Source organism: Aulostomus chinensis, chromosome 11, assembly GCF_037954235.1.
Source record: "Aulostomus chinensis isolate RoL2024-O1b breed Wild chromosome 11, RoL_Achi_v1.0, whole genome shotgun sequence".
NCBI classification, from domain to species: Eukaryota; Metazoa; Chordata; class Actinopteri; order Syngnathiformes; family Aulostomidae; genus Aulostomus; species Aulostomus chinensis.
This window is the reverse complement of record NC_141330.1, coordinates 17,636,693-17,663,571: the sequence shown is the minus strand read 5'-3', so window position 1 is coordinate 17,663,571 and position 26,879 is coordinate 17,636,693. Positions and strand designations below refer to the sequence as shown.

The 26,879-nt window shown below is 42.5% G+C and overlaps 3 protein-coding genes across 5 annotated transcripts; 1 reads left to right on the top strand and 2 right to left on the bottom strand.

Annotated features, from left to right (window-relative positions):
* hpn (hepsin) lies at nucleotides 1–13,958 on the bottom strand. The gene is made up of 13 exons (XM_086218923.1): nucleotides 13,587–13,958; nucleotides 12,413–12,492; nucleotides 5,685–5,792; nucleotides 5,463–5,504; nucleotides 4,660–4,789; nucleotides 4,399–4,518; nucleotides 4,244–4,284; nucleotides 3,860–4,025; nucleotides 3,446–3,636; nucleotides 2,959–3,054; nucleotides 2,738–2,880; nucleotides 2,420–2,584; nucleotides 1–1,863 (listed from the first exon to the last, which is right to left on the bottom strand). Exons 2-13 carry the CDS (start codon nucleotides 12,447–12,449, stop codon nucleotides 1,819–1,821), a joined length of 1,284 nt encoding a protein of 427 aa, XP_086075049.1. The 5' UTR covers nucleotides 12,450–12,492; nucleotides 13,587–13,958; the 3' UTR covers nucleotides 1–1,818.
* LOC147253665 (cell adhesion molecule CEACAM6-like) lies at nucleotides 13,788–22,381 on the top strand. 2 transcript variants are annotated; one of them, XM_086218925.1, is made up of 9 exons: nucleotides 13,788–14,462; nucleotides 15,219–15,328; nucleotides 15,502–15,584; nucleotides 15,785–15,990; nucleotides 18,914–19,177; nucleotides 19,372–19,683; nucleotides 20,294–20,381; nucleotides 21,173–21,248; nucleotides 21,792–22,381. In XM_086218925.1, the coding sequence occupies exons 1-8, from the start codon at nucleotides 14,408–14,410 to the stop codon at nucleotides 21,234–21,236; spliced, it is 1,182 nt and encodes a 393-aa protein (XP_086075051.1). In that variant the 5' UTR covers nucleotides 13,788–14,407; the 3' UTR covers nucleotides 21,237–21,248; nucleotides 21,792–22,381. The 2 variants fall into 2 exon arrangements, with proteins under 2 accessions (XP_086075051.1, XP_086075050.1); XM_086218924.1 differs by having other exon boundaries at nucleotides 13,790–14,462; nucleotides 21,173–22,377.
* On the bottom strand, nucleotides 21,889–26,879 carry LOC147253664 (B-cell receptor CD22-like). 2 transcript variants are annotated; one of them, XM_086218927.1, is made up of 7 exons: nucleotides 26,777–26,879; nucleotides 25,918–26,259; nucleotides 25,618–25,839; nucleotides 24,560–24,850; nucleotides 23,921–24,002; nucleotides 23,779–23,812; nucleotides 21,889–23,691 (listed from the first exon to the last, which is right to left on the bottom strand). In XM_086218927.1, exons 1-7 carry the CDS (start codon nucleotides 26,811–26,813, stop codon nucleotides 23,641–23,643), a joined length of 1,059 nt encoding a protein of 352 aa, XP_086075053.1. In that variant the 5' UTR covers nucleotides 26,814–26,879; the 3' UTR covers nucleotides 21,889–23,640. The 2 variants fall into 2 exon arrangements, with proteins under 2 accessions (XP_086075053.1, XP_086075052.1); XM_086218926.1 differs by having other exon boundaries at nucleotides 21,889–23,812.

Sequence of the window (26,879 nt, the reverse complement as noted above, 5' to 3'; positions counted from 1 at the left end):
GCGATGGATTTATTTGTTGTTGTTTTTTTTCAAGAGTTTATATTTGAACAGTCATAATGAATAGAAATACAGGCCTCATTATACTGCGGTTACTCCTGGATATTGTATTTCACTATACAATAAAATGATGCTGCGCTGGACAACAATCTTAATAAAATAAACATAGCGTCATTCCACAATCATACTATCGACCTTTTTTTATTTCAAAAGTTATGACGATTCAATAGGAAAAGCAACATTTTACATGTGAGTGCTAGAGTCATCACTGCTGTGAAGGTGCACACGAGTCATTCGCTTCTTCAGCGTCCCTCTGTGGAGTCAGGAGCTGCAGACCAACACCAGAGCAGTGACAGCATTTCTAATTGAATTCCACATCTCAAAAAACATTGATTTGTATCATGAAATCTGCCGGGTGCAATCAAACAGGTGCAACTAGTTTGTGTGTATGCAAACTACAGTGTGGTATAGCAAACTCTTTGTACCCAGATACTAATGTGAAGCACAGGTCCACAGATGAGAACGTAACTGTGGTTTCTGTTGAGGCTACGTGTAGTGACGTGGGCAGTAGAGCACCTGGAGGACACCAGGCTACTCTTGGATCATGGATGTACTCGGGTGTAGGCTTCTGAGAGCATGAGTTAACGTGTTATTGCACTCTTGGCATCAACATCTGTAGAAGATTGAGACATTTATAATAAATTTGAAATAAAAACATACTCAACAACAAAAAAACAACAACTTGTATTTACAAAACAACAAAATACTGATTTGTTCACCCTCAATCTAAGATCTTAGATTGAGTTTGTAGGAATAATTTTTATCCATCCATCCATTTTCGTCTGCTTATCCTGTTAAGGGTCGCGGGGGGGGGGGGTGGAGCCTATCCCAGCAGCCTTCAGGCTGAGAGGCAGGGTTCACCCTGGACAGATCACCAGTCCATCACAGGGCCAACACATAGAGACAGACAACCATTCACACTCACAGCCACACCTACAGTCAATTTAGAGTATCAATCAGCCTCGTCCCCTCTTGATGTCTTTGGACTGTGGGAGGAAGCTGGAGTACCAGAGAGAACCCACACAGGAACAGGAGAACATGGAGACTCCACACAGAAAGATCCTGTGCTGGAGCCGGGACTGGAACCCGGAACCTTCTTGCTGTGAGGCCACAGTGCTGACCACTGCACCACCGTGCTGCCCCGAGCAATTTTTTTTATCATCGAGTCAATCCCAGATCCAACACACAATTAAGATTAGGAATATTATTTCAATTGGGGATGATCTAATTTTGGATGTGTGTCTGTGAGTATCTTGCATAAGCTAAAAATACTAAAGGTGCTGAGCTTGCACAAGATGGTGTCTGATTAATATTAGAGATGGCACACACTGGCTCCTGGTGGACCATAGCGACATGACTTTGTATCAATTATTTTCACGTGGATGGTAATAACGCGCCAACTGCTCAACTCTAGTTTCAGCAAAAATGTAGGAGAGAGAAGAAAAAAGGGTAACATAATCTCAACATTGGCATTTTTGGTCGAGGCATTTTTCATTTCTTGGTATCATTTATGGTCAACTTACTCTGTGCCTCTACAAGACCTCTCTCTGTGTATCTCTGGAAGCAGGGAGACAGGTTTTACATTTAGGTCTAAATTTAGAATTTGGGACGGTGGGGGGGGGGGGTACCGGAAGTGGGTCTAACCATGATAAGATGGGGACATCGCAGCCTTCACTACAGTTGTAACACTGCCTGTTGACAGCCACAGGCTCTGTACACACTGTCATGTAGAAAAAAAATACAAACACGGGTGCAGGAATCTCATGTCCGAGCCATTTTGTGAACTCCTGGTGAGTTGTGGTAGTTCTGCAGGAGGGAGAGGAGAGCAGGGTCACCAACGGAACACACAAGAGCGAATCGTGAGAATGTCCTCATGTCCGGTCACCAAAATGACAACAATGTGTCCTGTCTGTTTGCAAACTGAGATTAGAAATAGGTTTAGGTCCAAGTTAGAGTGTCCTCACATGGACGTGAGAACACGTGTGTTTACTTGTCGTATCCCTGTTGTGAGGAGAAAAATCAAGTCCCGTTCACATTAATTATTACATTTTAGGACTTGCTGTGAGCTTAAAGGTGATCTTTTGACGGTCTCATGAAAAAATTAATGCTGATAATGGCAAATTTATTGTCCTCATTTTACATTCCAGCACTCACTGAACTTTGATTAATAAAAATAAAATAAAATAAAAATCATGTTCAAAAAATGTTTCTATATTAATATTGTGGTTTATTGCTGAGGCAGGACTGTAGCATTTTAGAAACAAATATATATGAAGAAATCTCAACAAACAAAAAAAATAAAAGGCAGTCAAACAAATTAGGACCAAAATGCAATCAAGAAATTTAATTCCTAGTCTGTTACCCTCATGGCTGTTGATATCCAGGGCAGAAACCGGGACACTCGGGTGTAGACGCCAGGTTTCTTGGCCATGGCACATCCGGTTCCCCAGCTCACCACCCCAAGCAGACGGTAACGATTGGTCTTCGATAAGCAGTCATTGGCCACAAAAGGGCCACCGCTGTCTCCCTGTCTCACACACACACACACACACACACACACACACACACACACACACACACACACACACACACACACACACACACACACACACGCAATCAAAAACTCAACATACTCACACATTCACAAGGAAGCAATCACTCAACACTGTTCCATGTGTACCTGGCAGGCATCGGTACCCCCTTTCTCATAACCAGCACAGAACATACTGGTGGTGATCTGGTTGTCATAGTAATCTGGGGCATTACAGAGAGCGTCACTGATGATGGGGACGTTGGCTTCCTGGAGAGTATCTGCTTGATGACCTGGGAAGCAAAGTTAGTTTCATAGTTTTACTGTTGTACTGTGGAGCAGTAAAATACTGCAATGGCAGGTAGACTCACCAAAGTATCCTACGTTTCCCCAGCCTGTCACTGTCCCCATTTGACCATCTATCAGCCTTTGACCATAGGCTGGCAGGCAGACGGGCTGGATGTATTCTACAAGCAAATATTTAAGCGCATACATCTAATCAGCTCCACGTTGAGGTAAACATACACACCAGCTACCTCACTACCCACGCTAACAAATACTACAAACAGAGATGGAGCCGCTACAGGCAGCAATAACAAACCAGGGCACTGGACAGACTGATGTGGTTGTAGTAATGAACGGTGAACACTAGATGTCAGAAATGAGCAGTAAAATTACTGTTTTGAGAGTACTCCGATTACAGTACAGTGCATTCCTCTGTACCTGCAAATACTGTTTGTCAGCATAACCAATGTAATGCTAATTCTCTCTGTTGATTTTCCTCATCTCTTAGCGCTGTCAACATGTGGTCAAATACACAGGTGTGCTCAGTCTCATAAGATGAGTACATACACGTACCATTGAAGGTGAGTGGCTGAGAGAGGGCCAGTACAGCGATGTCCCGGCTGTTGTCATCAATGTTAGAAACAACAAAAGGCAGGTAGCTGCTGTGGTAAACGATGGTTTTCACCTCTGCCACCTTGGTACTGGGGGATTTATAGGAGCTGGAGCCAAGCAGCACACGCCAGCGGTTCACGATGCGATTCCGTCTGATATAGAGGCAAGGAAGTGATCATATTCTCCATGTTCCTCTGTTCTCCGAATAGCATGTTAATCAGAAATCTAATGATGCACAAAGTATTTAGCAAAACGCTACAAGTGGCAAGCATACAGCACGCAAAAATTGCATGTGCAAGAATAATTAAATCCATAATTTGTCATTCCTCTCCTTAAAACTCCACTTTTGTTGATGTGTAAATCAGGTTCACGCACTCTGGGAAGCAGTGAGCTGCAGACACAATCCAGCGGTCTGAGATGATGGAGCCTCCACACTGATGAACTCCGTCATACTGCAAGCTGACCTGCCAAGGCCAGCTGCCCTGCCTGGCATCCACGCCACCCACGATACGGTCAGCTGCAAAACTACGCTTGCCACAGTCTGGGAGAGCGAGAGTGAGAGAGAGAAAGTGAGAGAGAGAGCGAGATAGGAGTTAGTTTGATGGATGCGATGGACAGCAAGGGGAGACAGCGAGAGCAAAAATGAATGAGGAGAGAATGAGAACAGTAAAAAGCGAGACAACAGTAAAGCAGAAAAAATAAGGATAAAGAAAATAAGGAAAAAGCAGAGGGGTGAGAATGCAATGTGTCGTATCTCACCTTGGCACAACAGTGTAAGAACCTCACTGCTCTCACAGTCACTGAAACACAGAGACAAAGTCAGCAACTTCACATTCACTGTTGAGAGGAGTACACTGATGAAGAAATGGTAAGAGGAGACGTGACAGAGAAGCTGCAACACAGGTGTATGTTACCATGGGAACAGGGAGTCTCTGATTTTCTTGCCGTAGCTGAGCTCTTCCTGTCTGACACAGAAGAACTCTCCACCATCTCCACTGGCCTCCGCCACTGATGCGACCGAGTAATTCATCATACTACAACATGGATGCGCGCGCGCACACACACACACACACACACACACACACACACACACACACACACACACATACACACACACACACACGTTCAGTGTCTCTGCAGCTCTGCTACATGAAAAAATGTGATTTAACGCTCACCTGACAAACCCAACTTCCTCACAGCTGATGCTGGCTAGGAGCTCATTGGCTGGGGAAGAGCACACCCGGCGCCACCTCTTCTGGGCGGAGTCAAAGACTCTGAGATGTTGATCAGCAAAATTTACCTGGACTGTGAGCGACAACATCAACATCTTATTCTATTCAACAATGATAGATAATACTACAATAGAAATTAACGGCATGGTCACAATGCAGCTTTTTGTGTCTTGTCATGTTAGAGGTGTCCACCGAATTTGTGCATGTAGGTGAACCTCACATTGGGGCCATTCTGTTTCATTTTGAAGGGGGTGCCATTGAGGCATTTTTTTGGAAAACTTGACCCGAGACCTAAAAAATACCAGCCTTTCACCAGACCTGATGAGATTACAAAATTTAATGAGTTTTTGAGCAAAAAGGCACTTTTTTGCTGGCAGGAAAAAAAGAATAATAATCCCTTGAAAAACAAGAGGGCTTTCACACAGTCGAGTGCTTGAGGCCCTAAATATCTGCTTCTGGCCCTTGAAAGTGCACGTAGAGAATAGAAATGATGTGATGCTTGTCCTAAGGGTTACTGTAATAATGCAAGCCTTCAAAACAGGATGAGCAAAAAAGAAATGTTTTTCCACAGGAAAACAAATTAATCCATACTCATGCGTACTCATACTTACTTTTCTAATTTCAATCTGTATAATTTATTCAGAAAATGAAAGTCCAGTGGGTTTATGTCGAGTGCATGTGACATCTAAGACATATATGAATACAATTCTGCTCATTAGGAATAATTTTTGTATCCTGTTACTCACCATCATAGAGTTCTGTGTCTTCCTCCATTGTGCAATACGCAACTACAAAGACGATAAGAAAAATAGCTTTACATACAAATCATATCATATTACAAATTATATTTTAATACAGAAGACCTTCTAATCAGTGTGTGCCTGTGTGCGGCCATGTGTGTGTGCATATGTGTGTGCGCGTGTGTGTGTGTGTGTGTGTGTGTGTGTGTGTGTGTGTGTGTGTCTGACCTACGGCCCAGACCACTGCTCCAATAGCTCCCAAGGTCATCAGCAACACGCACACACTGATCACCCGGCAGGGGGTCAACACACAGGTCAAAGAGATTCCCCTGCTCCCTGTACACACGCGCACAAACACACACACGCACACACACACACACACACTAATGAGGGTACATACACACCTCTGACAGTGTGTACACATTGAGGGAGCTTATATGACAGCATATCAGGTGGACACTCATGTCATTACATAACGTATCAAAAACATACAACCATCAGGGAGACGTTTCAGATCATGAAATTAAGTATAAATACTGAACAACAGTGTAATTACTTGTGTTTAATTCATGCAGGTGTGTGAAGGAAAATACACGGAGTGCATTCACATTGCTAGTATATAATTAATAACCGATTCAATAACACACAGGAAGGTATCCAGTTTCAGCACAATTGGACAGGGCATTATCTGGCACAGATGAAAAAGCACAACTGACAGTGTTCAGATCAATAGTCTAAAGTCTCGCATGTCTCCATAAAACAAGAACAAACTCTAAAACTAGGAGATAGTGGCATGCCTGACCTGCGTGCACGTGCAGTAATTGTGCACATCTGCTGGGTGTGTGTGCTGCATGTATGCTTTTAATTCAATATGAAAACTGGAGCGAATAAAACAAAAACTCTTTTTTGACATGTGTGTGTAAGCCTGCAAAGCACGGCCCTTATCGCTTCACTCAGCTTCACTCAGTTCCTGCCATCAATCATTTTACACAAACACACCGACCGTCATCACTCATCATCATCACCAGTGTTAGAACAACAGACAGAGAAAATCTGTTATTTGTGGAATGTGGTGATGATGATGTCTGTTCCTTTTATAACATAAATACACCGCGAAGCACCAACATTCCCATAACTGAATAAGGATCAATTTTTTCCAGAGAAGACGCCGCACTTCCACTCACTGGCATTTCCATCTGGCTGATAAAACCTCAGATGACTCCGGTGGAACTGTGACGGGAACTGAGGTGGGGTTCAGAGCCCCTGGAGGTTTACTTGTTGGTGTTCGCCAAAAGGAGGAATAGTTTAATTGTATATTTATTTACATGCTGAGGGATTTAAATACAAGAAACTGAGGTAGCATCACCAGCGTGACCTGGAGCGATTTTAGTTAGTTTTGTAATAATCTTAGAAAACATTTTGTCCCTCACTGTTTGATTTCCTGTTTTTAAAATATAATATAATATTTACATAAATATACATATAAATAAACAACTCAATACATATATTCATTTACTGGGATTTATTTCCCTATAGCCAACAACGCATATGAACGTGAGCTCAGTTGAAGTGGATAATTTCACTTGATTGCATGGAATGGTTCTGTCCACCAGCCTGTCAGGAAATGAGTGGTCAATGTTGTGTTGGCTACCACAGAGAAAACATTCTACATGGGTAGTTTTCTTCAAACAGGTTCCTTTCTAGCTCTGTCTCCCTTCGTCTGTAGAGAGCATAAAAGGAAATCAGAGGTTAGAAACTTCAATTCTTAATCTAAAAAAAATACATATGTCAAAAGTTAAATGTTTTTTACTCCTCACATTGTATGTAGATTTGTAGTGTTATAATGAATTCATGACAAAAATCAATGGTAACCAAATACTACTGTAGCCAATCATAAACTGAGTAGTACTGTGGGACAGTCTTCTGGCATTGCACCGTTGTACATCCAGTTACTCCTGTGTTGGAAAACAATCAGGCCTGGAAGCATTCAGTATGTTGCATCACTCAAATTATGGCACAAATACGGAAACAACGTTGCCCCACACACGGGAGAGGACGCGGAACATCGGCTGAAAGCTGAGTGCTGACTGTACAATGAACAAACTTTAATGTTTGCGGTGCTAGCCGAGCTACAGGTGGTGCAACTGTCAACTCCAACAGAGCAGATGAATCCACATTAGTGAGGAGTCACTCATATTTTGCCTGAACTCATACGCATTATGTCAGTTCGTTTGTTATTAAGTACGAGAGATTTATGAGGCTGAATAAAGAGCAGAAACTGAACACTGTCAACATCTTTAGTTTATATTAAATAGGCTTCAGTGGGGGGGGGGGGGGGGGGTGTCCCCGTCCCCAGCAGGAGCTTGATTATTTCAGGGTATAGAAGTCTTTGGAACCAATGAACTAAACCAATAAACAAGTGCACTTCTAAAGGTCATAAATGCAATAGAACAGAGATCCAAATCTGGAGCTGAAAAATCTATCATGTATTTCAGGAAATATTCATCCTGCAAGACAAGACAAACAAAACAAGCGATGCAGGTGAGAGTTGAAACTCCTTGGTAGAGGTAATGTTAACATAAACTAGAGACCAAGTCACTGTGGGCTCACACTTGTCAACATGTTGATGTTCTGCTACCGTGAGCTCTTAGTCGCTACCGTGAGCTTTCTTCTTTACCCCAACAGACCTGTAAAAGGTCACGACTTCAATGAATCACTGTACTTCCAACGTATCAACCACTCGGACCCTTGCTCGGACAGCACGCATTTAAAAACTTGTTCTTCATCTTCAAACTACAAACCTTGTAAACATTTAAACCACATCTCTGACACTCCACAGCAGAGATCTCTTGGTGCCCACATTGTGTCACCATGGCACACAGACCTGATGTTGGTGCTACTTAGTACAGGCCGTCTCTGTACAACTCCTGCTTGATCCCGTCTTGATCTGTGGAAGTTCACATAACCTTTTTCTCTGCTGTGTCTTCAAATGCCTTCCCTCCCCCTCTCCTCCCCCATGACTGCGTTTACATCTCTCGTACCTTTATCCTGCAGATACTACATTTCTACTCACTCATCTCCCCCTATCTCTCCACATCTGTCCCCTCTCTCTCCCTTCCCTTCTTCAGGCTTTCCATCCAATCCTTAATGTCAAATATGTCCAAAAGGTCAAACAGAGTTGGAGCAAATACAACTAAGAACAGAAAAAAGAAAACAATTCCACGTACACACAACTCTTCCCACTTCTGCCGCACCCTTTCTAAAACTTGTCCTCCCTAACCCCCTAACCCCCACCACCCCCACCACCACCGTCTGTGATAGAACAAGCACTCTATTGTGCCCACTTCCACCTGAGCCCACCTTCTGTGTGTGTGTGTGTGTGTGTGTGTGTGTGTGTGTGTGTGTGTGTGTGTGTGTGTGTGTGTGTGTGTGTCTCTCTCTCTCTGTTGTGAGGCAATGATTCGTATTCTGTGCAGGTGTGGTGTGAGGGTCCATCCAAGTCTGGTAATCCAGCAGGTATATAAAAACTATTAAACTACATTTATGAAAAGAATGGCGTGTAAAAGGATGGTGGCGTAAATGTATTACAGTTTTGTTTGGAATTTTGATATATTTTCCTGTCATCACAACATTTCCTCTACACTTACAACAGCTTGGGAATTGACTCATCTGTAATGGTGTCGTCATTTGAAAAGAATACTTGTAATCTACTTGGTTTTGTACAGCTGGAATATGTGGAATGCAGCATCAAGGGCTGCCAGGGTTACAGTTTGCTGCTGTTGTTGTTGATGATGATGAAGATGACGATTATGATGATGATGCTGATGCTGATGATGTGATAAACAACACCACTTGCTTAGGAGAGACTGAATTATCCTTCCACATGTCTAGAAGTTGTTTGGGAGGTTGTTTCTATCTTCCATTGGGAGTCATGTGACCAGTCAAAGGCAGGAGTGTGTGAAAGGATTGGTAGTATATCATGAGTCACGGATGGGACGCCGTTTACACTCCCTCTCACGTAAGCACCTCACTGGTGGGTGCAGAGAAGCGTCTGTCCCCCCAGAGAGGAGGCAGGTGGTTCAATAACAGCAATTCATTTCATGTCACACTCGTTCCGTCCATCAGCCAACGATTTTACTCAACAGTTAATCTAAAACTAGACATGGACGGTTGCCTGTAACTGAGTATCCACTGAATGTAGCATCATCAAACCAGCCCTCGCTACTCACCACTGAAATAACAAAAAGACGCAGACAAAGGCAATCCAGCTTAGCTTCATAGGATTCATCAAAACCGTCCTGGAGTTACAGAGTGGAAATAACTGGCAAGGTGGGGCGGTTAAAGCTACAGAAACTGGTTCAGTACTAAAATATAGGACGCAAATGTTGGCGTCAGGATGAACTACATATCTTCTATCATACTTGTGTGGCTGCCACAGTGACCTTGACCTTTGGCCAATGACCTTGACATTTTTCAGGTCACCCTTGAGTCCCAGTGAATGTTTATTCACTAGATATTTTCTTCAAAGCACAATATCATACGTAGATATTGTTATCACAAGAGGTGACAGTGACCTCTGATGTTTGACTCCTGAAGTAATTGGCGAATATCCTTTGACCACACTGACATCTGCACTTGGTTATAAAACTGATCTCAGACCAGGAAGATTCTATTTTATGTATCCAGTCTATTAAAAACAATTCTGGGTTTAATTCAACATAAGCTCATTCCTGAGTAGACAAAGAAAAGACGGCATTGCAGAAAGAGACCTAAAACACACCAAGGACAACGTCCATCACAAAGGATGACTCACTCCAAAGGAAGTTGTCATGGGAGGGAAAATACAAATAAAAACAATCACACACGCTAAATCTGAGAGACACTCACGTCTGTGTGATGGGAGTGTTTGCATAGTGTTGGTGCTTCACTCCTTGTTCGGACATGTACCGTGTATACGCATGCTATGACATAAACACAACCTGAGTTTAAAATAGATGTCCCACCCAATCTTAGACAGACACACACACGCACGCACACACACACGCACACACACGCACAAGCCACAAATATATGTGGCAATCTTCAGCCAGACTGTTTCTCTTGTAATTACACACACCAAAGACCACAACAGCCTGATTCATAGCATCTGGGTGGGTTGTCTTCACTCAGGCAGGCGGCAGGAGCTGCATGTAGAAAAGCGCACACATCTAGCCGACGCTGTTCAGACACAGAAGCACAAGGTGGACCTGCTGATGGAAGCAACGCGACACAGGGATCACTGGTGCTTCTGATGCTGAGCTCCCTTCATGACACTGCCTCTAGGTCAAGGTAGGCCCTCTCACTGGTTTAAAAATTTGTTTCAACAGTTTTTTTGGCTCATTCATGTTTATGTCATTGGAGCATACAGTTCACTCTGATAAACAAACTGTCCCTACAGTCCTCCTCAGCCTGTTAACAAATCTCCCATTATAGCCTAACAAGCAGTAAACTCATTAGGAGTCATAAAGCTGCAAAAAAAAACTTGAACTCAGCAACACTGCACTGCATTTATGCCAAGTAACACATAGCAACATGTGGATTCTCCGTTTCTCTTAAGGTAAGATGTACATTATACTGGAAAATGCCTTTGAGATTTGTAACTGGGCAGTTTTGCTCTTGTTAGCCGTCAGTCGCTGTGTCTGCTGCTTCAGTGGCTGAGGATGGCACTAGGATATGAGCTATGTAGAGTTTATACATGTTTCCGCTGGATATTTTGATAGCGGTCGTAATGTTTCACCCATACATGGCAATAGCACAACAATTCAGACACAACAGTTCATCATTCTGTACTGGTAAAAAGATGGAGGGAGTCAGGTACAAGTACAGCAGCTGGTGGATACATCTTGATATGTTGCAGTGTTGTTGTTCCACTCTCTCCCTGCATTTCTTGTCCTCTCGTGCCCTCTCCCATCTCTCCACATCATTCCCTTAAAAGTTCTCAGAGGGTGAAGACATCAAGGTTTCATCACCAAATGTTCGTAAGCCCGAAGTTGTTTTAAGTTTGAGTTTGATAGGAGAGATAGGAGCTAGAGCGGGGAATTGTAATGAAAAACAGTCAAAGTCTGCTAGCACACATCCGGAGGGGCCATGGAGTCACTCAGCATACCTGCAGACATTCCCCACCCCACTTCCTTTGTGCGGTCAAAATCTATCACCGAAACAATGAAAACCTTCAATCATTAAACATATTAGCGTATGATTTTACTGCAAGTGCTCTTATTGCAAAATATGATTTTTTTTTTTTTACTGTGTAGATGTCCCTCCATCGCCAGCTCAGGAGAGCCGTCTGGCTCCACCCGTTCTCATTCTGTTACAGAAACGCTGGGGCTTGTTTGTATTTCTGTAAACCAATCGTGATCAGTGAAAAATATTGAGATGAATTCAGATCTTTGTCCCTGCTTGAGAAATACACCACTAATATGACAGAAGTTTAAAATAAAGAATTATTTTAAAGAGATGACATTGTATTTTTATTTCAAGGCTTTTCTGGTTTGCATGTGCAGAATGATTACGTTACCACTGTGATATAATCCACCAGTAAGATAAGCAGAGCTTCCCCTGTCACTATTATGGTTTAATAAATCACATGGCAAAGAGACAATGTATGATTAGCAATCACTGTAATGTTCTTATTTAGGTTCACGCTTAGAAAATCGAAGAAGAGGCAAATTATCTGTGACGGTATCTGTTTGTCATGCTGCAGTTAAGACAGCAAACATGAAAAATAAATCAAGAGAGCGTCAGGCAACCTGCCAGCTTTGAGCAAACCAGTTAATGGATAACTGTCAGTTAACTGGCAGGTGGACTGATGTCTGGTTCCAAACAGGCAGCATGACCAGAAAGTGGGGTTGGGGGGGGGTTGAGGTCAGTTCGAGCATGTCAAGCATGATGGTGTAGTGTATGGAATGTTCACTCACCCTTCTTCCCCTCCGTTACAACTTTCTCAGCATACATCTCCTCTGGCAGCTGCTCTAATTCCCCCAACGACTTTGCTGTCCTGCAAAAGTTACCATGTTGTCATATATCATATTGCTGGTAGTCACATTTATTTCTTTTTTTCTGGTAAATATTTACAAGAATAATGAGACATCCCTTTATCTGAAGGTGCCAGGGATGGTGTATTTTTGTTGGCCACCCTGGAAGTTTGCAACACCACAGGTTCCTTGAACAAAAGCCAGTGTTGCTGTTTTTTTTTTTGCTTGTTTTTTTTTAAACTGGATTTCGGATCATTTTGTTTTGTTCGGTGAGATGATCTTCACACATGCTAGTACAATGCTAATGCTATGCTATAACCGAACGAACTCCACCACCAGTTTTGCGATTCTTCTGTTTTCTTCGTGATGATGTTCAGCGTCAGCAACAAACTGTGTGTTCTGGTTTAGCCACCATTTTTAAAACGCACTAAGGCTTCATGAACTGACTAACTGCAGGACCTGGATGTTCAACATTGCTAACTTATTGAAGTGTTTTAGGACTTTACACCACTCTATGAAAACTGGCATCAAAATCAACTATGCATGAAGAATTTATACGAAATAATGAATTAAATTAAATCAAATTAAATAACAGCTAATCTATTAATGTAAACAAGCTCTTTTTGACCTTCCAGATGGTTTAATTAACCATCAGCCCAGCAAAGGTTAAACCAGTTCCAGTCTTCACTGTGGTGTAAACACAAGTCCTATCAGACCACACAGACTATTATGTGGGGAGTTTCTTGGCATCTGCAGTTCACAGTTAGTCATTTCAGCCTATTTTATCAATGCGAACTGTAACACACATGTCCTTATTTTCTTCCTATGATAGTGTCTGAGAGCCCTGCTAGGCTCATACATCCTCTTGGAACAGAGATGGTTCAATGGACCAAAGGGCACTGAGAGGTTCAGCAGGACAACCTGTGCTGAAATCATTAAAATGTACATTTTCTTTGTTTAAAAAAAGTTTAATTTGAAGAAGCAACTAGCTGGTTTTCAATTTTGTAAATAACAATTATATAACATCAAGTACGAACGGTTTTTTTTTCCACCCCAGGCAGTCACACGTTAGCGTTGAGGGGTAAAATGCATTTGAACGTCTCACAAAGAGACTCACCTGTCTCTCCTCGCAGCAGGTGTAACCCTGGCCTTCTCCTTCAGTGCCAAATAAAACCGTAGCCTATTCTTTAGTCCGCTTCGGTGATTAAAACAAAAAACTGACTTCAATACCGTCTGTTCACCAGCTTGATAAATCCAACTTTTTCAGTAAATCCCTTTTTGTGTTCCCCTCACAGGTTACTGACCCCGGGGAAGCGGCCTGGACAGCTCCCAGCGATTGTCAACCAAAACCACCAGCGCCAACTTTTAGTAAAAAGAAGAGTGACATTTGTCGGGCTGGACGTAAAGTAAAACAAATTTCGTTGAAGTTTATCGGAGTCGGTGTATGTGTGGCGGTCCGGTGAGGAAGGGGAGGGCGCGTCTGACGTAGTGTGACGTCATGTACTGGACAGGAGGGCTCTTGCAAGAATCTGTCTAACCTGTTGCAGGTGAACACACTGTTCCCCAGGTAACCTCATCCTGAGTGGACATCACATGATCAGTTGAGAGTTTAATTTAACACACACACACACACACACACACACACACACACACACACACACACACACACACACACACAGGCAAACACATAGTGTTTCCCCCAACCACCACAAACACACTTATAAATACACACATTAGCCTCCCTCGCTGACACGTAGCCCAGTCATCACCCATAGTTCCTTCTAGCAGGAGAAAATAAAAGAGAAGTTGACTCAGACTTAAGAGCAGTCTGGACTAAGAGAAGCATACACAAGCGAAGCATTGAGGTTGGGGGGGGCAGGCGGGTGAGAAATAAAGGAAAGGATTCCCCCTACAAGACCAAGACCAGGGAACCGGAGGATGTCTGGAGACATGGCCCAGACCCGCTGGCTGCTGCTCACTCTCTCTCTCACAGGTGTGTTGTCCTTCTTGCTACTCAGTGCAAAACATCCAGTAAGAGTGAGCCTTCAAACAACACCAGCGGGCTGATCACCAGGAATTGACTGCCCAGCGGCACTCTTGTTGACATGAAACTATTTCATTTTTGAAAGCAGGTGTCTGGAAAAAAGTTGATGTGATTTACCCCCGAAGCATATTTGCGCTTGGACTTGCATATTTATTTCAAGTATAGTTAGTAGTATTTCCTAGAGGAGGGGTTTCACACTCAGGACCCCCAAAATAAGAAGCCAGAGAATTATGACTGCCCACTGCCCCTGAAGGTGTCTGCATATACACATGCATTAATAGACCTACCAGTACTGTACTTGTAGGAGTTATAGATTGTTATCTTTACAAAAAAAGAAAAAAAAACGACTTGCCTTTTTTAAATGATTTAAAAAATGTAACCCCTGGAAATTATCATATTACCCCTGATCCTGACTTTGGGAACCTCTTACCAAGAGAATTTATTTGACATAAATGCTGCTGCTAAATGCCGTCGTGCTATATTTTATATAACACACACACACACACACACACACACACACACACACACACACACACACACATATACACACAAATGGTCGAAGCTGCCATGCGAGGTGTCAGCCAGCTCATCAGGGGTTCAGTTCACCTCTGAGAGGCGTCAGCTGATACTAGACAACCCCCAAATATAAAGATAATTGTCTTCTGGTCAGTTTTTTTCGGTGACTTGTAACACACACTTCCTCAGGGATTCTGGCAGGTGATTGGTCAGTTCACCTCCCCTCCGGACCCATCTGTGCCATGGCTGGTTCCTCTGTGGTGCTACCTTGTTCCTATGACTACCCCCAGAGCTCTCAGGTAATACTAGAAGGAAGGCATTGTTGGTTCGTGGCGCACCTTGAACCAGAGCTGTGGTGGGTTGGTGGTGGTGATGGGTGAAGGGGGGGGGGGGGGGGGGGCTGACTTGACTCTTCTAAACTTTGTTGCCGTAACTGCCTAGTATTCAACCTTCTGTATTTTTGCTCTATCAGCCCAGCGTAGCCAAAGAAAAACAAGAGTATGGCGTTGTGTCTGAGATGTGGTGTGTTGAGGACAGCAGATGTCTCACTGCAAGGTAAATGTTGAACACACACACACACACACACACACACACACACACTCACACACACACACACACACACTTATAACCACACACATTAGCTTACTTTTTTTTAACACGAAAGCCCAGTTATTAACCCCAGTTCCTTATAAGAGGAAAAAATATAAGGACATATAACTCAGAGTTGAATGTGAATGTGTGTCTGTCTGTGTCAGATATGTATTCCACAGTGATGGAATCTTCCCAGATCCATCCTATCAGGGCAGAGTGCAGTATCTGAGAGAACAAGGAAAAAAGAACTGTTCTCTGAGGATTCAAGACCTGAGAGTATCAGACAGCGGAACCTACGTCTTCTACCTCATCACCAACCACACGACGCAGAAGATGCCGGAACAGAGCGGCATACAGCTGCTGGTGGCAGGTGGGAGCCGACATTGTCACAATGGGTTTCTACAGGTCTTAATTTGGAGTAGTACAGTGCAGAGTTAAATAATTCTAAAATAATCCAGGTGGATATTCCAGCATTTGAAATGACACAGCAAAATTATCCACCTTGCCGCGGAGCAGTTTCTCTCAGAGTCACTTTTTAAGGTGTTTCTGACCGGATCTCTGGTCGACTTGCTGGGAGGAGCAGCCGGCAGCATAATAAGGAGTTCCAAAAATAAGAGACCTGTGACATCACGTGTGTTTCTCAATATTCTCGTGGGGAAAACACAGCCAGCTACCCAACCACTAAACTCTTCACATATGAGTCTCCAAGGTTTCAACAGGCTTGTAAAATCCGCTCATTTCAGGAAAGAGTGGCACCAAACCAATGAATCATCTCTTGAATTTATAAAAGCGATTGCCAGGTCAGGCTTTTGAGTCTTTATATCCACTTGGTGGTTAGTTTCATTTCTTCTTCTCATCATGAATAGCACCAAGTGCTAAATTGTGGCTTTCAAAAAAAGAATGGTTCATCGTCAAAGTGCTAAATGATGAATACTTACACAAACATACAAAACACTTGTTGTTTTATCTTTCTTTCTGTAAAGTGTGTTAGTAAAGAGCCAGCACTGAAGCCTGGGAATGAACAGAGCAGCGACTCCCAGTCAGAGGGTTGGGTAACGTACAGACATGAATGTGGCAACTGATACAGGCTGAAACAAACAGACAAACAAAAACAGCAGAGAAAGAGGAACTAAGACTTTGTGTGTGTTTACCTCCGTCTATGCGACTTTAAACAGGATTATGCAAAAACTACGAGGCTGGTTTTCACCCAGTTTAGTGGAGAGATTAACGAGAACGTGTCGAGGCAGAAATGATCAGTTATAGTGCCACCTGGTGGCAACAGGAAACGACTGTCTTTTTCTTTTCTTATTTTGATATTTTGACTTAGGGGATGATCATTGAACTGACTCGACCCTGAAGAGGGATCTCAAATTAGTCCCAGCTTCATCAACTGGAACAAAAAAAAATCAAACAAAGACACAAAGGAAAAGAGAACTGGTATTTTAGATTCAGGTCCCAGATTTAACTTTTTAGGAAAACTCTCTTTTTATGTTGTGCCTCCCCTGTCAGCCTCCTGGCTGGTTGGGTTTGTCTTCATTGACCAGTTCTTGGGCATGGCCAAATGTCCTCTGGGGTTGATTTGAATGGGACCGCAATAGTATGCAAGAATGAGGCGGTGCAAATGTGCAAAATCACTGAGACAAGTTGCTCCAAACTGTCATGCTTCTAAACATATCTATATGTCAAAGTAAGCTTTAAGTGTGGCCATAGTAAAAACAAAACAAAACAAAAAACATATCAACAACTGAGTTTCCCCTCAAGCAAGTACAAACATGTTGTTGTGAGGATTTATAACTAAAAAGGTCGTGACCAAAAAATTGCTGGTTGATTTTTTTTTCTTTAACTTTGGAGTGTGAAAAATGATCAATTAGTGCGCACATCAGTTAACAGTGTGCTTTTCCAGACAGGATATGACATCAGTAGATGGACAAAATTACTAACTCACTCTTAAGTAGCGCCCTCTTCTGGTGAAAATATTAGCAAGGCAAAAACGTACCCAAGGCAGTTGTGGTGCAGTGGTCAGTGCTGTTGCCTCACAGCAAGAAGGTTCCGGGTTTGAGTCCCGGCTCGAGCACGGGATCTTTCTGTGTGAGTCTCCATGTTCTCCCTGTTCCTGTGTGGGTTCTCTCTGGTACTCCAGCTTCCTCCCACAGTCCAAAGACATCAAGAGGGGACGAGGCTGATTGATACTCTAAATTGACTGTAGGTGTGACTGTGAGTGTGAATGGTTGTCTGTCTCTATGTGTTGGTCCTGCGATGGACTGGCGACCTGTCCAGGGTGAACCCTGCCTCTCAGGCTGCTGGGATAGGCTCCAGCCCCCCCACGACCCTTAACAGGATAAGTGGAAGAAAATGGATGGACAATTTACCCAAATGACAGAATACTCTGTTCCCCACTGTCATTACTGGCTGGTATCCTGTCACTCTAGTGAAACTATGGAAATAAAGAACCCTTTTTCCTTCTCTCAATCAAATCGTAGATTCTAGATCGTGAGGACTGTTTTAGGACAATGGATGATTTTTCTGGACAGGTCATCAAATTTCTTCCAACCATGTTGAAAAGAGAATGCTTTGGCCTCCAGAAATCAGTTCATTTATTCCGATCAAATTCTTATTCATGACATTTCTAACTGTATTGTAACTGCTAATGCAAGTGCTGAACAACTACTAAAAACTGAATGAATAAACACCTCAAAAGAGCCCTTCAGGTTGAGCTTTAAACAGGCAAACTATATCATTTTTAATAACTAAACTACTGGTTTAAGTGCTGCCATACAGTAGTTAGCTGCTTGGAATCAATTCAGAGAAACATTTAAATTCACTTCAATTTTATCTATAGATGCTAATCAATATTAAAGGTTCTTCTTATGTAGTGCAGGTCTAGAGACCCAACAAGTTCCCCATGAACAAGAAAATAACTCCTTATTAACAGCACGAAACCTTGAGCAGAATCTGGTTGGGCAGCCGTCTTCCTCCACTCCTATTATTATACAGGGGAAAAACAATGAATAGAATTAACTGCAGTCCATAAATGTACTCACAATATTGTGAACAAGTGCATGAAATTTAAAAAAATGGGAAACTTATTAAATTATCTGGTTGAATTAATGTTGCTTTAGGACATTCAAACGTTCAGTATCAAATCATTGCTTTAATTTCACACACACACACACACACACACACATATACACACACACACACACATACACACACACACACATATACACACACACACACACACAAACACTCTCCCCTCAAATGACCTTTCTCTTCATCTTCAATGTTTACTCAAGGTTCATCAGGTGCTGTTCCAGTGTCAGCAAGTTCCTCCGGTGACATCATTGAGGGCGCGGCCTTACGTCTGGCCTGCTGCAGCCCTGCAGCCCAGCTAGAGGCCCTTTACCGATGGTACAAAGACACGATCAGCACCCCAAAGCACACAGGACAGACACTGAATATCAGAGAGGTTACATCAGATGACTCTGGCAGCTACTACTGTCAGATACACACCAGAGATGGAGTCCAGAACTCAACAGTGCTGGACGTTGATGTTCAGTGTAAGTGATGATGAAGTTAACCCTTCACTTTATTCTTTTAGTGTGTAGCAACAGACTGCTGACAGAGAATTGCAGCAGGTGATAGTTTGCTGTGATTTGCCACATGAAGCAACAGCCCCACATAGTGGAAAAAATGTACTGAATCTAATATGACTTGAAGCCAGGCATAACTGACCTTTGACCTTGCTGTTCAGACGCTCCTCGTCGTACTACTGTCTCAGTGAGGTCTGCTGGGCAGCTGGGAGAGAAGCTTCCCGTCACTCTGACCTGCAGCAGTGTTGCTAATCCTCCTGTGCACACATACACGTGGTACCAGGGTGAAGCCTGTCTCCCGACAGCGGACAAGAGCTTTCATCACGGAAGACGGTCCGAGGCTACACCCACAGGGAGAGGCCAGACAGTCAGCAGTGTCAACATCACCGCTGATGAACACAGTCAGCACTGCTGTGTGGCTCGCAACAGGCACGGGTTACAGACCCGCACCGTCACTCTCAACAGCTCTGAAGGTACAAAGGGTTATCGAGGTGCAACAGTTGCAGGTTTTTCAAAATGTGAATCAAACTTCATTTGAAATTTTATGAAGTTCACATGACTTGTGACTTGGCTCCTCTGTTCTGAATGAATCTGCTCATCACCCACGCCAAAGCTAAATAATATAAATTTGGCCTCTAAATCGGAAAAAAAAGAGCAAACTAAATGCTTTGAAACATTTCTAATCTAGGGAGCTGAACTTGTTTGATCCAAACAGCTTTGTGTGATTTCTAATTCATGAAATAGTCCCACACGCTTTTTTTTTTTTTTTTCTTTTTTACATTTGGATTTTTTCATTCTTCCAGACAGGAAGCAAGGCCTGATGGCTATTGGTAACCCTTTGTATTGTAACATTTCAGTGTCTGCCAGCCTGGGGCTACAAGACAGTCCTGCAGTGTTAAAGAAACCATTTTAAATAAGAAGGATGAGGCCCATTGAGATTGTCTGACAAAAAAAAAAAATATTGTCATTAATTTTTCAAGACGCCCCCATCCTGCAACACCTCCTCCTATCTTGATATAATTCAGATATTTGATTTTGATGTTTTTTCCTGTTTTACAACTGTTCTGTTCTGGTTCTGTTCAGGTTCTTCAGTGAGCAGAAATGTGCTCATCGGCGTGATCATCGCCATCCTATTAGCCGTTTTAGCTGTAGTCGCTTTTATCATGTCAAGGTGAGTATTGAAACGGAAATATAATGTTCATATCCCTGAGTAAAACCATTAGAATGATTACCAGCTTTTTGTGTCAGTTCATATAAAACACACAAAAAGATCTGTTATGTAACGCAACCTATCAAATGAAACCCAGTGTATGAGGGTGTGATTGATTCTGATACCACCAAACAAATGCACTCAGGGGAAGTGAAACCAACCGTCGAGTGAGTGTTAGAAAATCATCATTTTCTGTCTTGTGTTGAACATGAATGTGGAAGTTACACTTGACAACATGTCTGCCTGCTGCACATCAAGTCCGACAAATAATCGGCTTTGTAAAAAAAAAAAAAGGAATTTCTATCCATAAAGTAAACGCACGCTGGGTCGCAGGATGAAGAAACCACGTTAGCGTCACTTCTGTGCACCGCTGTCTCTGCTCCTCCATTTTATCTCACCACACTAATGTCAAACAGACATCTTGAGCAGTGTCCCTTTGCCTCCTGATCAAATTTTGAAGAAATAAATCTGGAGGATCTCAGGTATTCAAAGAGCACTTTATGTCTCTTAAAAAACTAAACAACATGAACACTGATTGATGTGAATATTTTCAGTGTCTTACATCAGGCCTGTTTTTTTTTCTTATTATTATTTACAAGAGAGTCAAATGAACCTTGTTGTCTTATATGTGTGTATTTGTGATAAAATACACTTTGTTGTTGAATAGTTCAGGGGGTTATTTCCAGAAATGAAACCTATATCATTTAAATCTGTGGAGTTTCTGTTGTTAACGTCTTTGTCCTTCCTTGCAGGAGACAGAAGTCGAGCAGACACCAGTCGAATGCCCTCACGGAGAGGAGAGCTACGGCACTTTAAAGCCATGACAGGGTAAAGAGACTCTTTAAGGGCCGATCAGACAATGGTTTCCTCCTTGATCTTATTTAACTTCTGTCACTCTTGGTGTGGTTACATTTACACCTCTCGCTCAGGTGAAAACCTACCGACTTAAAAAACAAAAACAAAAAAAAAACAGACACCTTCAAACTAGTATTGGAATGGAAATCAGGTACACTGAACAAAATGAACTTGGAGCCGCAGTCCGCACAAATCCACAGAGATTGCGGAGCGAAACATTTCCCCGGGACCGTTATGGCCTGGGTACCGAGGAAGAGATCAGCAGATGTGAGCGCTACACTGCTGAAGCACTGGTTCTTCTGCTAACCTGGCCTGTTCGCTTGAGCGCTTCATAGATCAGAACGCAGAACTGGTATTTAACAAGTGCAGCTGCAAGTGGGAGCTTGTTGAAATTGATGATGATGAGTATGAGTATGATGATGATGAAGAAAATGACGCAAAACACAGTCATAATGATCCAATTAAACAGCAGTCAGACCGAATCGCTGTTTTGAGTAAACTCTTTAATGTGATAAGACATCAGCAGATACTGACCAGAGCCTGAGGAGGAGGAGGATGGAAACCAGGAGGACACTGACTCCAACAACCACACACACTTATTTACAACATGGACTTCACTCTTCAGCTTAAGAGCCTATATTTAGAATGTTGCTTTTGTCTGATTGATTAAAGTCAGACTAGCTCTGCAAACTAATGCAAACATCCTCTATTTTTAAATGATAATGACATGAGCAAAGTGTTTCCTAATCCGTCTGTGCAGAAGCAGCTGCTGCCATCGGTTCAGTCAGCAGTTGAGACACGCTACTGAGCTTATTCCTTTAAAACCTACTGTATTTACTGTTGGTCATCTGACAGTTGCTGTAACTTAAAATCTCAGAATAAAGCAACACAGTTTCATGCAAGTTAAAATTCCCAGTTAAAACATTTATTCAAAACTTTTTTTTGTTGTTGTTGTTGATGTGGAAATGTTCTGTTCTCAACATTTTAAAGATAGATGACCGGGGCAACTATACTCTATTTTTGTGGGAAAAATTGAATAAAAGTACTTGAAAATGGCTTTGCTTTAAGAACTGGCCGTCACAATAAAGTCAGACTTTGCAGAATTCTAAAACACCTTTTTTTTTTTGCCAAGAAAAGAAGAAAAAGATAAATCACATGGCCCCAAATGTCTTCCAAAAGAAAAGAAACACACTTCCATGTAAAAAAAACAATAGTAAAACCGTTGGGATTTTATGTATATTCTTGTTTAATGTCATGTATTTGTTGTTGCTTCTACAGGAGATGTGAATAAGCTGCTAGCTAACTCTGTTGCAAGTAGATTTGATTGTACACTGCCCCTCCAAAATCCTAACAGGATGGTCAGGATCAAGACAGCATGGTAACATTTCTACAGTCTGCTGCAATGCTGCAGTCTGTTGTTGTTTTTTTTATCAACATGAAATACATACAGATCACGTTGGATGAATCAAACCCATCCATCCATTTTCTACTTCTTATCCTGTTAAGGGTTACAGTAAGTATTCCTCAGAAAGTCTACATGTCCCTTTAATAACAGGCGAAAGTGTCCAATGATTATATGAACATAACTGAGCAGTAATCAAGTACGAGAGGCTGAAGGTCAGCTGTCTGTTTGTATGAACGGACACGTCATGTTTAATATTATATTCAATATGAGAAATTATCGACAATAATGTGAATGAATCATCCATCCATCCCTCCAACCATCCATCCATTTTCTTCCTCTTATCCTGTTGAGGGTCACTGGGTGCTGGAGTCTATCCCAGCAGCCTTCGGGTGAGAGGTGGGGTTCACCCTGGACAGGTCACCAGTCCATCTCAGGACCAACACATAGAGACAGACAACCATTCACACTCACAGTCACACCTACGGTCAATTTAGAGTATCGATCAGCCTCGTCCCCTCTTGATGTCTTTGGACTTGCAGTTTACCAAAAAATGATGCATGCGCTTTTTGAACACAAGGGGGAAGCATAGCCTTACTTGATTTGACTGTAGATTTTGTTCTGAAAATATGGTTAAAAGTAGAAAGCATCAGATTAAATATGCAAAACATCTTCACTGAACGGCTAAAAGCACTATAAACACTGCTGTGACTCCAAACAACCACGGGAAAGATTCAGTACATCTTAACAAGTTGCAAGCGTTAATTTGATGGTAAGTGTTGTTTTCCCTTGTTTAAAAAAAAAAAAATCCGCCTGACTGTTGTGTTCAGAAGGGAGGCACAGAGGGCAGCAGGGACTGCTCAGCTCTGACCTCTCTGGGTTGAACTCACCTTAAAATAACTGACATTCTTGAACCATTCTACCAAGTAAAACAAAAACATCGTGTTTCATTTCCTTCCGCTTTTATCTGCTTGTGTAGTTGGCAAAGATGTTTTCATAAGTATGGCAGTCGTCCTGAAATAGAAAAGAGCAACAGGAGACATTTTGTTAGAAACTGATGATGAGGAATTCATGTAATCTGACCCGGGTCCTCATCTTCACCTCTTCGTCCACAGTAGAATGACACCGCCGCCTCCTTGATGTAAAAACAATAACACAATCTCCTTTAATGTCACTCATGAATAGTCCTGACACTCACCAAAAATGATACAAAGTGAAACTGTTTATTATATTACAAGCTTACCAAACCAGTATGGTGAGCAGTAGAAGCAGCAGCACAAGACCAATTTTGACTCCAATACCCATGAGCAGGATTAGTTTGTTGACTGAGCAGGGAAGAAAACTCATGTCAGACAAGTAAATGTTCCTCCATGGGCTAAAAATGTTAAGCAAAGCAAAGAGGCAGTTTAAGTTCACATTATTCAGTACTGTATTTTCTAATATGATGTTTCAAATCATGTTTCCCAGGTGCACACACACATACATCGGGGGGGTATGCCAAAAAAAAAAAAGTCGTATCCTCTAAAATTCCACGTCACAAAGTATTTTATGTTTTTCCCTCCTGCGAGCTACAAAGACCTGCCCCTTTTCTTCTGATTGGCTCTGGTCATGATCCTTCTCATGCACCAAAAAGTCCAGAGTTCTAGCCAATCAGAGGCAGCGTAGGGCCATGGGCAGGTCCCAGTCGGCCCAGCATGACCATTTCCTCCTGGTTTGGAAAGCATAGGGTGTTTTATTGGAGGCATCATGAAAACACTGGACTAACAGGATGGGTGTCACTTCAGGCGCGATCAATAATCACTCAGGTTCATACTGTTTGTAGGTAACAGATACTGAATCCTATGTAAATCAGCTTTATTTCACACACGCCCACCACACTCACTGTCTTTTGAGACCACCGTCAGCAGCACCTCTGCCGACATGCTCTCCCCCAGAGGGTTCCTGGCCTGGCAGAAGTAGAGTCCAGCGTGGGACGCCTCCATCGGGTGGAGAGACAGTACCAGTCCTGAGCCTACCTGGAGCAGGCTGCTGGAGTTGGCAGACATAATGTGCTTGTACCAGGTGAAGCTGTGTGCTGCAGGATTAGCTGCACTGCTGCAGGTCAGATTCACAAGGCTGCCCACTGACACCTGCCCGGAATGACTCGCCTCTATGGAAACATTCAGCGGAGGATCTGCATGAAAACACAAGCACTGTCTATTCATGTATTCACAGGTGCGCCTCATGTACGGGCCTCAGGAAGAACAAGTTTAAAAATTTTAGTCCAACTCCAAATACAAAATTAGAAATACTACAGAAGTGTGCGCCTCCACGATGTTTGCCTGTCACAGTGACCTTTGACCCCTCTGTTTTTTCAGGTCATCCTCAAGTGCCGGTCGGTCCATGTTTGTATTATTTGATGAAATTTTCCTCAAGATTTTCTTGACATATTTATTGTGTCTATGTGAGTTGACTATGACCTTTCACCCTTTCAGTTCATCCTTGAATCCCGGTGTGCATTTGTGGCATATTTGGAGAAATTCCCTCAAGAGATATCACGCGTGTGAGGTGACACTGACCTTGACGGTTGACCTTTGACCAGAAAACAAATTCTTAAGCAATACTTAAGTTCCAGTGGACGTTTGAGACAAATTTGAAAAATTCCCTTCCCAAGGCTTTCTAAACATCTCAACAATCAACTAGTAAGTAACTACATGTCTCAACTTCTCTCCTTTATCGCAGAAATCTGGATAGTCCACGTCCAGATTTGGTTTCAGTTCAGTTCTAAAATCCCATCCAGTCTGTCTCATCCTAAATAATATCATCCGATAACAAGTTTCATCAAACTCCATTCACAACTTTGAGTATTCCTGCTGACAAACAAACTGATGCACATGAAAAGGTAACCTCCTTGGCTCAGGTTTAGGGAAACCTTGATGGTTTCACCATAAACATACTTACACTGAACATCCAGAGTCACAGGGTCTGACTGCATCCACTCCCATCCTTTGGTAGTACATGAATATCTTCCAGCATCATCCATCTGCGCCTTGAACTCTGTTTTGGCTATCGGACGTCCATCTTTGAACCAGACTTTGTCGGAGAGTTGACAGGACGTCTCACATTCGAGAGTCACATTATGTCCTGCTCTGACTGTGGCAGGGTTCGCTTTGGCGCTCAGCTCTGAGTACAGAAACAAAGTTGTTCAAGGTAAATGAAAATTTTTGAGTCATGAGAGTTGTGCTCAGTGTAGGTTTGTACTTGTGAGAGACAGAAACACAGATTTTTTACTCCTCCTTCCATATTTGTCTGTGGTAAACCTGAAGTAGTAATGTCCGGTGTCAGTAGGCTCCAGCTCATCAATCGCCAGGCTGCAGTTGTCCTGCTGGTCACCCAGATATTGAACACGCCCTTCATTGGAGGCGATGTCTGACAGCTTAACACGTGTCCATACATAATTTTTCACTTCCCCTTTGTACCATCCGGTGTCTTGAACAGTCTCCCCGTCTGGGTAGCTGTAGGAACACCTGAAGACCACTGATGAGCCTTCCAGGGCACAAGGACTCTGGTTTTCAAAGGTCACTGACCAGGCTGTCACACTTCCTGAAAGGCATCATATCATGAAACATGGTGAGTCTGTTCAAGGATAAAATGAAGAATAAAAAGAAGATGATATGATTCATCCACATTATTGTAGATAATTTCTCATATTGAATATAATATTAAACATGACGTGTCCGTTCATACAAACAGACAGTTGACCTTCAGCCTCTCGTACTTGATTACTGCTCAGTTATGTTCATATAATCATTGGACACTTTCACCTGTTATGAAAGGGACATGTAGACTTTCTGAAGAACACATTTATTACACCATGATTAATAGCAAGTACTCTTCTATTTGTTAACAACAGTTTTTTTATGGCCGAAGTTTTAGAAACGCTGCATCTATTATAATGGAGGCTAGCGGGTAGTGCTGCACAGTGAGTAGACCTCACTGCGTGTGTGTGTGTGTGTGTGTGTTTGTGTGTGCGCTTGCCAATGTTAAAGAGTTTTGAACATCTAGAGGTTATCTTACAATATTAAAGGTTTTTTTTTTTAAGTCAAGTTGATCTCCTTACCTGTTTTCATTAAGAGTACCAAAAGCATCAGGAGCATCTTCTCCACATCAACAAAATGAAAATGAGATCTTTCAGCGGTTTGTTATGGCAGGTATTGAAAAAA

Excerpts from the sequence above, each read along its gene's own strand:
- hpn (XM_086218923.1), bottom strand. The coding sequence starts at position 12,449 with ATGTATGCTGAGAAAGTTGTAACGGAGGGGAAGAAGG. Across the intron at positions 4,285-4,398 it reads AGAGACTCCCTGTTCCCATG|TGACTGTGAGAGCAGTGAGG; the intron begins GTAACATACACC and ends TCTGTGTTTCAG. Across the intron at positions 1,864-2,419 it reads GGATATCAACAGCCATGAGG|AACTACCACAACTCACCAGG; the intron begins GTAACAGACTAG and ends TCCCTCCTGCAG.
- LOC147253664 (XM_086218926.1), bottom strand. The coding sequence starts at position 26,813 with ATGCTCCTGATGCTTTTGGTACTCTTAATGAAAACAG. Across the intron at positions 25,840-25,917 it reads TGTGTTTCTGTCTCTCACAA|AGCTGAGCGCCAAAGCGAAC; the intron begins GTACAAACCTAC and ends TTCTGTACTCAG. Across the intron at positions 24,003-24,559 it reads GACGGTGGTCTCAAAAGACA|TCAACAAACTAATCCTGCTC; the intron begins GTGAGTGTGGTG and ends TTCCCTGCTCAG.
- LOC147253665 (XM_086218925.1), top strand. The coding sequence starts at position 14,408 with ATGTCTGGAGACATGGCCCAGACCCGCTGGCTGCTGCTCACTCTCTCT. Across the intron at positions 14,463-15,218 it reads GCTCACTCTCTCTCTCACAG|GGATTCTGGCAGGTGATTGG; the intron begins GTGTGTTGTCCT and ends ACACTTCCTCAG. Across the intron at positions 15,329-15,501 it reads ACTACCCCCAGAGCTCTCAG|CCCAGCGTAGCCAAAGAAAA; the intron begins GTAATACTAGAA and ends TTGCTCTATCAG.